Source organism: Medicago sativa, chromosome 3 (assembly GCF_051527215.1).
Source record: "Medicago sativa cultivar Bolivia chromosome 3, Bolivia_mono, whole genome shotgun sequence".
Lineage (NCBI taxonomy): Eukaryota > Viridiplantae > Streptophyta > Magnoliopsida > Fabales > Fabaceae > Medicago > Medicago sativa.
This window is the reverse complement of record NC_140751.1, coordinates 88,678,708-88,691,984: the sequence shown is the minus strand read 5'-3', so window position 1 is coordinate 88,691,984 and position 13,277 is coordinate 88,678,708. Positions and strand designations below refer to the sequence as shown.

At 32.3% G+C, this 13,277-nt stretch overlaps 1 protein-coding gene across 1 annotated transcript; it reads right to left on the bottom strand.

Moving 5' to 3' along the window:
- Window positions 1-4,163: 4,163 nt before the first annotated feature.
- Window positions 4,164-5,407, bottom strand: LOC146941592 (MIZU-KUSSEI-like protein (Protein of unknown function, DUF617)). Its single transcript, XM_085755417.1, has one exon. The coding sequence runs from the start codon at window positions 5,206-5,208 to the stop codon at window positions 4,402-4,404; it is 807 nt and encodes a 268-aa protein (XP_085611543.1). The 5' UTR covers window positions 5,209-5,407; the 3' UTR covers window positions 4,164-4,401.
- Window positions 5,408-13,277: the final 7,870 nt, after the last annotated feature.

Below are 13,277 nucleotides of genomic sequence, written 5' to 3'. Positions count from 1 at the left end.
TCCATTAACATAGTAACCGACTACCGAATCTAATTTCCATTGTCAATAATCACCACTGATAACCTATAAATAACATTATTAAGTAAAGTTTTACACTCCCCTACCAACTTCTCCCATGCAAACAATCGACGCCTCTCCTCCTCATCCCACCCCAAAGAAAACATATCTGACACCGCTCCTTGAGAGGAAAACTCTCTAACCAAAGATCAAACCAAAAATAAGTATCAACTGTAGCGCCCTCCTTTTTATTTAATTATTTTAATTAGTTTTAGAATATATTTATATATTTATATGATTTATATGAGGGATATATGATTTATTGAGATTAGATGTCTTTTTATAATTTAGTTAATATATTTTGTTGAGTGATATTTTGTTATGTTATATGTTGGTATTTACTAGCATATTATATTTGTTATTTGGTGTATTATTATATATTTAGTGGAAGACTATATTTAGTAAAGATATATTATTTATTAGAATATGAGGATTATTAGTGTGAGTGGATTTGGGGGTTAGAATAGAAAGAAGAATAAGTTGTTGGGCCTAAATAGATTTGGGAAGAATATTTTAGTATTATAAATAGAGAAGCTTAGGTTGGAAAGAGTTTACCTTAAAAACCGCTTTTTGGAAAAGAGGAGAACAAGAAAGAAGAGAAGAGAAGAGAAAAGTCAAGAGAAGAGGAGAATACATTAGGAAAGAAGAACGCTGCTGCTGATTCAGGAATTATTCTAAGGTGAGGGTGAGACTATCTTGCATTAATATTAAGTTGTTAAATCATTAGATTACATCTAACAAGTTGGGGAGAGTTTGTGAGAATTTGAGAATTAGGGTTTTGAGAGAGATTTGATGATTTAGATGATGAAAACTTATTGAATTGATGTAGAAATTGTGTACAGACCTTATATAATCCATAGGATGATTATTGGAAGTAGTTTTGAGGTTAGCACCATGAGATTAGGTGAAACTTGAAGAAAATCTGCATTCTGCCCGAATTTTGATATTAAAACTGGTATTGATCGGTGCGGAATTGGTCTTAGGTGTAAACACGAAAGTTGTAGGTATGGATGTTAGCTTTCTAATGCCGTTGGTCTCACGTCAAAACGATTTATAGAACTTGAGTTATGGTCAAATTACTGCACGTAGGTCACAGTGAATTTTTATGGGCTTTGAGCACAACTTTTCCGAATTTAAAATGAAAACTGGTATTGATCGGTACAGAATTGGTCTCAGGCGTAAACATGAAAGTTTTAGATAATTTTGTTAGCTTTCTAGTGGCTTTGGTTTGACATGAAAATGATGTTTGGTCTTTGAGTTATGATGAAAATACTACAGGGAGGTCTTAGCAAAATTGTACGGTGACAACATTCTCTGTTTCATGTTTTTGCGTTTTGTTCATATGTTTCTGTTTTGAATTGATCTTTGTTGTAAACATGAAAGTTGTTTATATTTGTGACATCTTTCCAGTAGCTTTGGTTTGACATGAAAATATGTTGTGGATAATTTATTATGTTTTTACAAAGATACATAGGGAATTATTGTTGATGTTTAAATACGATGTTATATGATGTTGTCTATGATTGATGAATTATTGTATGATTGTTTATGATTGATGAATATGATGTTATATGATGTTGTTGATGATTGATGAATAATGATATTATCATGCGAAGATGTTGTTGTCGTCAATGAAGTCGAAGTTGTTTAAGTTGAAAGTTGTCAAGAAGCCGAAGTTGTTAAGTTGTAAGTTGTTACGAAGTTGAAGTTGTTAAGTTGTTGATTCCATTGCATACTCATATAAGTTGGTTGGGGGCTTGATTCCCTGGAATGCTTAGTCATTCACACGATGGGTGAGGGCTTGATGCCCTGGAGCTTTTGCTCACTATGTTGGGGGCTTGATGCCCCGAAGAGCCTATTTACGCTCATATAAGTTGGTTGGGAGCTTGATGTTCTGTATTGGTACCAAATGCATTTGCATATCAAGAGGTTTTTAAGATGATTTAAGATGTGAAGTTGTCGAGGTGTCAAGTTGTTAAGATGCTAAGATGATTTGAGATGTTAAGAGTTGCATAGTCGAGTTAAGTCACATTGTCGAGTTAAGTGAGGTTTGATTATGAAGTTTGATTGTGATTCGATGATTATGATTTAATGATGATGAATTTGATTATGAAGTTGTTTTCGATAATGCTATGTTTTGATAATGATACTTATGTGAATTACATGATGATGCTTATGATTATATTTGATGTTAGATGTTGATGCTTATGATTATTATTGATGTTAGATGTTATGTGATTTATGATAAGATGTTATGTGATTTATGATAAGGTGTTTGTGACTATTATTTGATGACATGTGATGATGTTTTATGATTAATAATTGAGGTTATTTGATGAAGTATATGACTAATGTAGGAAGAATAATGACACTAGTTAAGGAAGTTTAAGTTGTTAGATATGATTAATGAATTATAAGATGTTTAAGTTGTTGAATGTACTTTATATGATTTATATGTTTAATATTATTGTTTGAGAAATCTCACCCCTCTGCTTGGAAATGTTGCTCTTCGTATGGGTAACTTGCAGGTAACCAGGATTAGTTGCGGTCGTGAGTGGACTCGTCACAAGTGTGTCTTAGGTGCTCTGATACGTAACATGATGGGATTATGTCTTCTATTTCTATTCCTTACGTATTACTTATGGATTTTTATGAATAAATGTTGAACAAGACTTGAGATTTTTATGATGAGGCATGCGTGCCAAAGACTTTTTATGTTGAATGAACTAATTCCGCTGCGAAGTTTTGAATTACTTATGTTAAATGATTTTGAAGAATAAATTGCTATTTATTCAGTTTATGAATTTTTAAGAAGTGTAGCATTCTGTTAAAGTTGAATTACTCTGATTTTTAATTATGAAATTTTTACGTCGGGGAAACGGGATGTTACATCAACACCATCACTCATCATTCTCCTTAAATTCTCTTCAAACCAACTTTTCTCTCGTAACCTAATACCATTACGGATTCGCACCAACTCCTTCCACCAAATAGAGTCATATCTACCTCCCTCCTTCAAGCGCCCTTTCTCCTCACCATATTTTGCCTTCAAAACCTTATACCACAATCCCCCTTTATCCACTAACATCCTCTAACACCATTTCCCTAAAAGAGCAGTATTAAACTCTCTCAATCTTCTAGCCCCCAAACCTCCAACCTCTTTATCCAAACAAATAATATCCTAATCAATCCAAGAAATTTTCCTAGTACCCTCACTACACCCTAGAAAAAGTGAGTAAATAAAGATTTTAGAGAATAAATGATACATGTAAGAGCCTTGAAAAATGAAAGAAAGTAGACCAAAAGAGACGACATGAAAGACTTTAGGAGAACTAGATGACCACCTAAAAATAAGTTTATGCTTTTTCAATCCGACAGTCTATTCTAAACATTTATATGGATTATTACTTAATTAACCAAATTTTTTATTACAAATCAATAAAGGTAGCATATGCAACATAAAGATGAATATTTTTAATTAATGACAAGTATGTGTTCTCGTGAGCATAATTCAATTAGGAGAAATTTTTAGGTGGTCCAGGACCAAGAAATTTTCTTTGCTCACAACCAAAGAAAGAAGAGAGATGTTAAAGAATATGTATCAACATCTCAAAATTCCTCAACATCTCAAAATTTTCTTTGTAATATGGAAGAACTTAAATTTGAATATTGAATTCCACACTTGATTTTGCCTACTAACTTTTGACAAAATAAAAATGATAATTATGCATGAACATGTCGTTGTTAAATTTTGAGTTGGCGATTGCCACTTCATTTCATTTAAAGGTTACTTGCAGCTCGCAATCTTGTTCTTTTAATCATTTAATTGTGGATTTGTCTCCATCAATTGTAAAGTTATTGTCAAAAAGCTCACGCCTTATAAGTTATATCACTATCACATAACAATGAAGTGCACGGTGATTTTCAGGAACTCAGCCAAAAAATGTCCACCTCATATCTTGGTCATTCATACCTTCTATTTCTACTCAAAAGCCAATTCAATGTAAATAAAAAATACTTCATTTTATAACACTTTCGGTTTGAGTTTGAAAGAGAGAAAAAAACCACAAAAATATATAAATTGGACAGTGTAATAACAGTTCTCGTTGAAAAAGATCAAACAATATATCTACGCAACAATGTTCAAGCAAACAAGATAAAAATGAGTCATATTTAAATATAACATCAATTTATCAAATTTTACTATCCTAATTTTGAGCCATCCAATTCTAATTAACTCACCAATCACCATGCATCCATCCTCAAACTTCTGAAGAAATATATATGAACTGAACCTTATCAGTATACAATACCATTCTACATTTAACAAAGGATTAATGATTCTTAAATCCTCACAAAAAATATAGTAAGTTCAGGCCCATTATTATTTCCATCAGGACTCAACATATAAAGAGTCTCTGAATCCTTAGAACCAACTACATGTTCAAAAGAAGCTCTCATATAAGCCAATTCTCCATCAACATTATCAGCTTCATTTTTCATTGGAACAACACCAGCACCCATTGTAACCGCTTTAAGAATCTCCATAACATGTAAATCCTCCACTGTCGCTTCTCTTTTCACACCATAACCTGTTTTCTTTCCGTTACAATACAATGTCCATACGGGTTCTTCAATCAACAATGTCTTATCTTTGTCTTGTCGCTTTTCGCATTCGAGTGCAACCCTAACCATCCCTGCTGCCATTTCTTTCTGTAACATGCATGTTTGCATGGAAAGCTCAATTACCAATGAAGGTAGACACCTTGGGTTCTCTTGAATGGAGAAACTAACGCGTCCTTTCCTGTGTCCGAATAATGTACCGGAGATTTTTGTTCCGGTGCTGCCACCGATGTTTATGTGGTATTGGCCGTCAGGTGTTCCATTTGGGAATGTTGGGAATTTACATACAGGGGTTATGATGGGTAAAGATCGAAATACAGAACGAAAGACACGAACTACTTTCGTTTTGTGTCTTCTTTTGTGAGAGGGTTGTACGAGGGAGATATTCTGAGGAAGTGGTGGTGGGGATGGTAATGTTGAAGAATTTTGAGATATTGATGATGTTGAAGAATTTTGAGATGTTGATGTTGTCGAAGAATTTTGAGATGTTGAGGTGTGTGATGATGATGATGATCTTGGCTCCCCCATTGGTTGGTGAATGAGAACAGGGAAGAGAAGATCAATGCCATCAGAGAGAGAGAGAAAAGTTAATTGGTTACAACAAGTTTTTAGAATTGAGCGTTCAAGTTTTGTTTTGAGTTTTGCGGCTTAAGATGGTTCTTCGGAACTTAAATTTGTATATCAACCTGTTTCTTTCTCTTAATTTTATAACTACTCCTTATTGAGCGTTTGATGTGTAATGCTTTAAATAGAAAAAAGTAGTTTTCTTTTATAGCATAAATCATATATCCTCTGCACGTAGCTTGCGGATACTAATCCCTCGAATCTCATAGACCCAAAATGGACGGCAACTCTTCATAAGAGTTAGTTTTGACGTTGTTGAATGCCTAAGGCTGGATTCAAACCCAAAACCATGGTTAAACTAAAAGAAACCTGCGACATCTCATCTAAGCGCTATGCGTTATTGGATTAGCTTATAATTAGTTTTGTTTCATTAGATAGCTTTTTTTGAAAGGGTGTTTCATAAGATGATTAAAGGTTGTGTGATTAAATGTGCAAACTAATCTAGAATTTGATTAGAGAATAAGTTTTTGTAATAGTAATTCATTTAAAGGGATGATAGTTTGATCGATGCACAAATACAATCTTTGAGTTACATCAAAGCTACTATATATGTTTTGAAAGTCATAAAATTCAGCCGTTCATAGATTTGTAACAAGAATAAAATAAATAAAAATCGGTACTGCCCAAGAAACTAAAATTTTCATGACCAGATGTCAAATTCAAATCTTATTGGCATATTAAACACAAAAAGAAAGAGGGAAACTGAATTTGTGAAACACGCAATATGCAGGTTTCCCTATAGACTTTTGTACTCAGAAGTCAATGAACAGCACTACAGGCACACATGATTTTCTATAAGCAGCAGCAATAAAAAGGTAAAAGAAGACAGGTCCAAAGAAAATAAATGTTGTATAAAGCAAAGAACTCGTCCAAATCCACCGTCTGCAATAAGTCATGTCCCTAAAAATTTCAACAAAATGGTGGAACCACTTCTTCAAGGAGCACATCGACAAGAACAATAACATTTGTATGAACCAAGTTAAAAAAACAAAACAAGGAAATTCATGTATATGGGTTGTCCTTCAGGTGTTTGGTTTCTTTCGTTGGAAATTCCCTCTGAAACCACTTAGGAGTTAGAACCTAACTTACGATCAACAAAAGGAGCCATGGTTGGTTCGAAGGTGTCACTTCCAGAAAAGACATCATAGTACTCTAAGAAGGAATTTCCAACGAAAGAAACCATGGCTCCTTTTGTTGATCGTAAGTTAGGACCCAACTTACGATCAACAAAAGGAGCCATGGTTGGTTCGAAGGTGTCACATCCAGAAAAGACATCATAGTACTCTAAGAAGTCGTCGTCGATAGTTGAGTGACTAGCCCATAGTTTGCCGAAAACACCGGTAAACAACAGCAAAATTAAAAGGACAATGTGCGCAACAAAATACCAGAAATTAGTAGGGCTGCACCCAAGTTTAATAAGCACAAGGTTAATATTAAAATCAGGTAAGATCATCTCAACTAGTAATATTGCCATCATTATATTACATTTAGTAAGCTAACAGGAATAGGTGATAAGTATCTTATGTTAATAATCAGACCAATTCAATGGAGTGCAAACACTAGCTTAATCTGATTCATGATACCAGTTCTGCTAACACTAGCTTGATTGACCTAATGTGTGCATCCATTTTTACAGCGGATTCTGTATGACCTTATTCTGCACAAATCAGTATCTAACCTGTGCATATTCGTTTGCTGCAGTAGGTTGATCAATCCTGCATTCGCCACTAGTGAGGCACATTCGGCTCTTTCTTCTTCCCACGACAGTCCATTTTATTATCCATGCTTGAGTTAACTATCCATTTTCTCACCATAATCTTCGTTGCTGAAGTATTTTCTCTTTGGCTTAGATCAAAGAGGGAAACCATTTCTTAAAACAAGTTTCTACAGCGTGGTCAATTCTGCCACCGCGAAACTCAAACAAAGTGCTAAGAATCAAGTGCATTCAGATGAAGTCCAATTAAAATATACATCCAACGCAAGAAGCATGATTTAAAGAGTCTACATCATTCTTACTTTCCGCTCCAAGGAGCATAACTTAAATAGTTTTCAAGTTAGAAACAAAATGTTATGATATTGGTATCATTGGAAAATATAAGCACAGCTGGTAACAATTTAAAAGTCACAAGTCACAAACATCCACACTTATATCTAAAACAAGCTGTCTTTCAAATGTTATGTTATTGGTAAAATTGAAAAAATACAAGCACATATGGTTACAATTTAAAAGTCACAAATCACAAACATTCGCACTTATATCTAAAACAAGCGGTCTTTCAAATAAATGTAAAACAAACAAACAATTAAATAATTCAAATAAATTTCAGAATTACAATAATCTAACTCAATACATATGTTTGGTTGGCAGAAACAACCAAATTGAGAATCAAATTGTAATTGAACTATAAATTGATCATAAAACTCCAACTACATGAATGAAAACCAGTCATCAACGATGACCTCTCTAATAAGGGTACATAATTATGTAAACAAAGTAAGCACTAGAGAAAGAAATATATATATATATATATTGATATTTATTTTATTATTTGGAAATAATATATTAAATAATTGATTTAATCATTATTAGAAAGTGTTTTCTTAATCCCCAAGTTTTGCTAAAATATTTTGAAACACAATCTGAAATATTTTGGTAGGCAATCTAATATATTTTAGTGCATGATCTGAAATATATTTTGATACTCAATAATATATTTATGTACTAAATAATATATTTTTGTACTCAATATTTTGATACTATGAGATATTTTTGTACTAGATCTAATATGTGAATTACTTGTATTGACAAGTTTGTGCTCCTGTGCTTTTCCTCTTCTCCCTCCTTCGACTTGTGTTGACAAGTCCTTCTTCTTTTTCTACTCCTTATGTTCCTTCAGAATTAAGAGTGTTTTTAAGACCATAACCCCTTTTCAGTTTATTGTTCTTTTGGAACTAAGAATGGTCTTAAGAGCATAGCCCCTTCAATTATTTATGTCTCTTTAATATAAATAATATTTTAAGATCATAGTACTTTTTCGGTATAATAAGAATGATCTTAAACATATATATTCTTCTTCAATTCATGAAGAAGTTAGATGTTAGAATGGTCGTAGCACCATATTTGAGTGGTTGAAATACCATATTGATATTTGGAGAAGTTAAAAATTGAAATGGTGGTAACACCATATTTGAGTGTTCTAAACACCATAATGTGGTCACGACACCATATTGGTTTCAATATTAAAGAGTGGTCTTAGTACCATATTTGATGGTGTTATTTCTCAAACGATTGTTTACGGTACAGTACGTACGTAATCGAACAGGTGAACTGAGTTGTTTTATCTTGGAGGCACACGATTGTTAGTCTACCTTGCACAAACTCGGGTAGTGCCGTGAAACTTTTTAAGGAAAGTGACTTGATCGTGACTCAACCCTATAATCTCTTTGGTGGTGATTTCGATTTTATTAAAAGGTACTTTTCTGAACTCGAAAAACAACATATACAAATAATTTTTTTTATATTGATAATTTTGTTTTCATTCTCATTATTAAAAAAAAATGATATGTTTCCTTGACTCCAAAAAAAATGATATGTTTACATATTTTGTGTTAACTCTCTAATTCCTAAAGAAGGATAAAAGCGAGGAGAGGTGTAAGAACAAGTGCTATGCTATGTGAAATGGAAGGGAGAGAGAATTAGGTTACCAGTTTTTTAATTTTTTTTTGGGATAATTTTGGCCCAATTGCTATTATTTAACCACCGCGACGTGACTATTGTAAATACAAACAATTTTTTTATATCGATAATTTTCTTTTCATTCTCATAAAAAGTGATATGTTTACAATTTTTTTGCGTCTGATTCCTAAAGGAGTGGACTTTTGATAATTTAGAATTTGGGTGTGAGGTAAATATAGTCAAACTAAAAATTGTTCTACACATATATCAAATTTAGGCTCTCCCAAACAATTTGTTATTTTAATGAAGCTTATTGACCATTTAAGATCAATTGTTTGGTTATAACACATGATTTTAGTTCTTGCACATATCAAAACCATAGTCTCAATTTTTCAAAACCAAGTGGCACTGATTGTCTCAGTTTTAGCTATCAAATTGGGAGTCACTCCTATTGAAAGTTGAAACCATAGTTTTTTCTTTTTATGCCATGTATATATTTAGAACTTTTATTTAGCTTTCGAATTGACAAAAAAAAAAATTATATTGCAATTTTCCTGTTAGTGGAAATCTTTCAAATTCAAGTGTCAAAACTAGCTATTAAGTTGACAGTGAACTAGTATAATTTCTCTATGTTGATTCTCTCTTTCCCTTATCTTTTCCACTACCCCGAAATTTAAAATTGCATTTTTCCGATATAATGGTTAAGTTAAAAAAATGTGTGTTATCCAAGCAAACCATTTTTTTTAACTTAACCATTCTAACAATATTTTTCAATTGATGTGTTAATGATAACAAAGAAAAAGAACATTTTTTCTACTAACTGTGTGTTCAAGTGTGGAGGTTATAAGCATTGACTAGATAAATTTATAACTTTCATCTTTATCAAGTGAGGATAACACTATAGGAAGCAAAAAATCTAGTACAATCAAGCCCATCATCTGGACATGGAATGTTGAAGAACGAACTTAACACTATACAACATGCAAAATAATTGTATCTAGTATAATCAGGGAGCATCTCGTCTAGTCGAGTATGGTTGAATCAAAGCATTCATCTAATTTGGAATCATTCATCTGGTTGAAGACATACCTCCAATCTGATATGGAATCATCCTTATGGAAGAAGATGCAGCTATATGGAAAACATAATGAGAGAGGATTGTCCATAGGTCTTAATCTCAAAATTGCAAGTTGAAGCATATGAAGCATTGACAATGATTACATGCATCTACTATCTCTTAGATGCGTAAAGAAGTGTAGAATGAATCCAGTGTCTCATAGTTTCATCAACAAGACATGAATTGAAGCATTTGAAGACATAAATCAAAGTGTTTGAAGACATGAAGTGAAACATCTTGTAATGGAGCGTTCCTCTGGTCAAATTAACAAGAGTCAATTATCCATCAACCTCTACTGATAGGATATTTCAAGATCATCAAAGATGTTGGACAGCTCATCATTTGAAGATCAACCTTAATAAGGGAAATCTTATGATCAAATATGTTCTCCTTATGATCAAATATGTTCTCCTCTAAGGGAAATCTTTGTCAGATAATCTCTGGGAGGTTATTGTATGAAGAACAATGGCATTGTCCATTGTTCCTTACCCCAGAAGTTTGAATTTCTGACACTTACCTCAATGGCTCTCTCAACGGATGTATTCTCCAATTGGTATTTATCAGGTCATCGCTCATATTGAAGAGGTGCTGGAAGCAATCAATGTTGAACCCTGTCAATTACTCTATCCTAAGAAGCTAAAGCAAGAACACCAACATCCATATCTGAAGTTGTTGAATCTAAATATGAGAGTATATGTGAGCTTAAATAACACCTTATGTGTTATAGCATGTTCGACACAAACTGTGCGTTCACCAAGATCAAAAGCCAAAAGATTTTAAGTAATGGCTACTTGTCGAATGAGAAGAGAAAATGTGAATACAAATTTGTAGAATCTATCCACAACCTTGAGAGAGTAGGGAACCAACGTCAATCAAAGAATATCTTATGACATCTTGTTCATATAAATGAGATTGCAAAAGGTTGTTCATAAAGATGAATCTGAAAAAGTCATGAACATGAATCTTGAAACAAAATGTACATCCTCTCTTAAGATATAGAAATTATTTTTTATGAATTTAGAGCTTAAATCTTTGAGATAACAATTTTTTTACTCTGATAATATTTGAACCAAATGAATGATGCCAGAATATCCAATATTTGAGTTATGTCAGAAGCTACTATGTTTTAAAGTCATGAAATTCTATTCTGAAGGGGACAAAAAGTAAAATAATTAAAAATGTTATGATGCTTTTATTTTTAAGAATGACACTCAACGAATTAACACATTAAGCAAATATTTTGATTATTTTGTGGAGCTTTACTTTGGTGCTCCATGTCCCCTTCACAAATTATTTTGAGTATTAGTGGAGCTTTAGTTGGTGATAAAGACTAGTTTTACCAAGAGAAAAAGATAATATGATTGACTTGAGACCTTGAAGTATGTTTTTCTTAAAGTTTTATGTTTGATTCCTCCGATGTCAGTTTCGATGAATTAGTCCGTACATAATTTTGCTTTGGCATTAAATAGGGTTTTGCAAATTGACGGTTAAACCAGACCCCTCAATTAGCCATTCCTTAGATCTGATATGAGTTTTTTTTTTTTTCCCTTTTAAAATGAGATGAATTGAACCCAATAAACATAAGGAATTGAATTATATATATTAGAGAAGTGTAAAACCTATTCAAACTGAACTATCCAAGAGTCTAATAGCTATTTAGAGAAGTTTAGTTCATAGACATTTCAAGGAGTTAAATTTACCAACAAATAATTAACTTTACTAATAGACCTTTTTTTGAGGTTGTACTAAATAGACTACCAATATCTTATTTTAATGTAAACAATTAAGTCACTTGTAGAAAACTCATTGTTCGTTTTATTTCTAAGTCTTGTTTTGAAAATTTAGATTAATAATCATGTTCTCTTGCCGTAAAGATCAAAATTGTCAAAAATATGACATACATTTATTAATAAGTGATAATCTTATGAATTTCAAAATTTAAATTTTTTTTGTTCAAGTTCTACTAATTTTTTATAAATAGACTAACTATTCTTTAAAAAAATAAATAGACTAACTAATTTTATGTATTTTTCATTTGCCTAACTTTTTGGCACACACACATATGACTTCACTTGTTAACAACATCAGTTTAAGTGAGTCAGATACTATCATTTAATTGATAAATTTTGTTGTTACATGTTTTTGTTTTCCTCTGCAACCAGGTCTAGGGCTGAATTTCTGCTGAAGCTATATTTTGCTGGCACAATTGGTGGTAACCAACCAATATCCATTATTTTCAATAAGAAGTTGCAAATAAAAACAATTCCACATAAACAAGAAGATGAATTGCCTTGTTTCATTCCAATATGAAACACGTTCAACTTTGGCAGAATCATGAGGTTACAAATCGCAATTTCAAGAAACAAGCAAAACAAACCAAAATTGGTACTACCCAAGAAACCAAAATTTTCATGACCAGTTGTCAAATTCAAATCTCATATTAAACACAAAAAGAATAAGGGAAACGGAAATTGTGTGAAACATGCAGTGAGATGATAGCAAGGTCATAATGGTTGTGTAGTTATAAGAGAGATACAAAACACATATATGAATTGGTGTTTTGAATTTGGATTTATAAATATTTATATGGATTTTGTTGTTTTGATGGTTTGTCCAAAAAACATGTATGTCACTCAACAATAAGAGTTATAATTGATTTGTAATTTGTAGTTGGTGCTGGAAAATACAGAATTGCGAGACTGAAATTTGATATGTCCATAACAGAATCAAGGCATGACATTTTGGATATCAATGGAAGCAAACATGGTAAACTAACTTAAACCCTAAACTAACCTAAACCCTAAAATTTGATATGTCCATGACAGCATCAAGACATGACATTTTGGATATCAATGCAAGCAAACATGGTAAACTAACCTAAACACATTTTTAGGAAGAAGAATAATCCGTATAAAAGAGATTAACCAAGATTAGAAACCAATTCCAGCAAACCCAAAAGGCTGCTAATCATTTAATCAAAATAAACTAATCTTCATCAAATGCATTCAGATGAAGTCCAAATGTCCAATTCCAGTAAACCCAAACAATAAAAACCCAGAGAATGTCTATAGTAATAATAAATACCTGACTCAATACATATGTTTGCTTGCATAAACAACCAAATTGAGGATTAAATTGTAATTGAACTAAAAATCGATCATAAAACTGAAAAGCCAGTCT

Bases quoted from the DNA above. Each gene is read 5' to 3' on its own strand.
- LOC146941592 (XM_085755417.1), bottom strand. From the start codon at position 5,208: ATGGGGGAGCCAAGATCATCATCATCATCACACACCTCAACATCTCAA.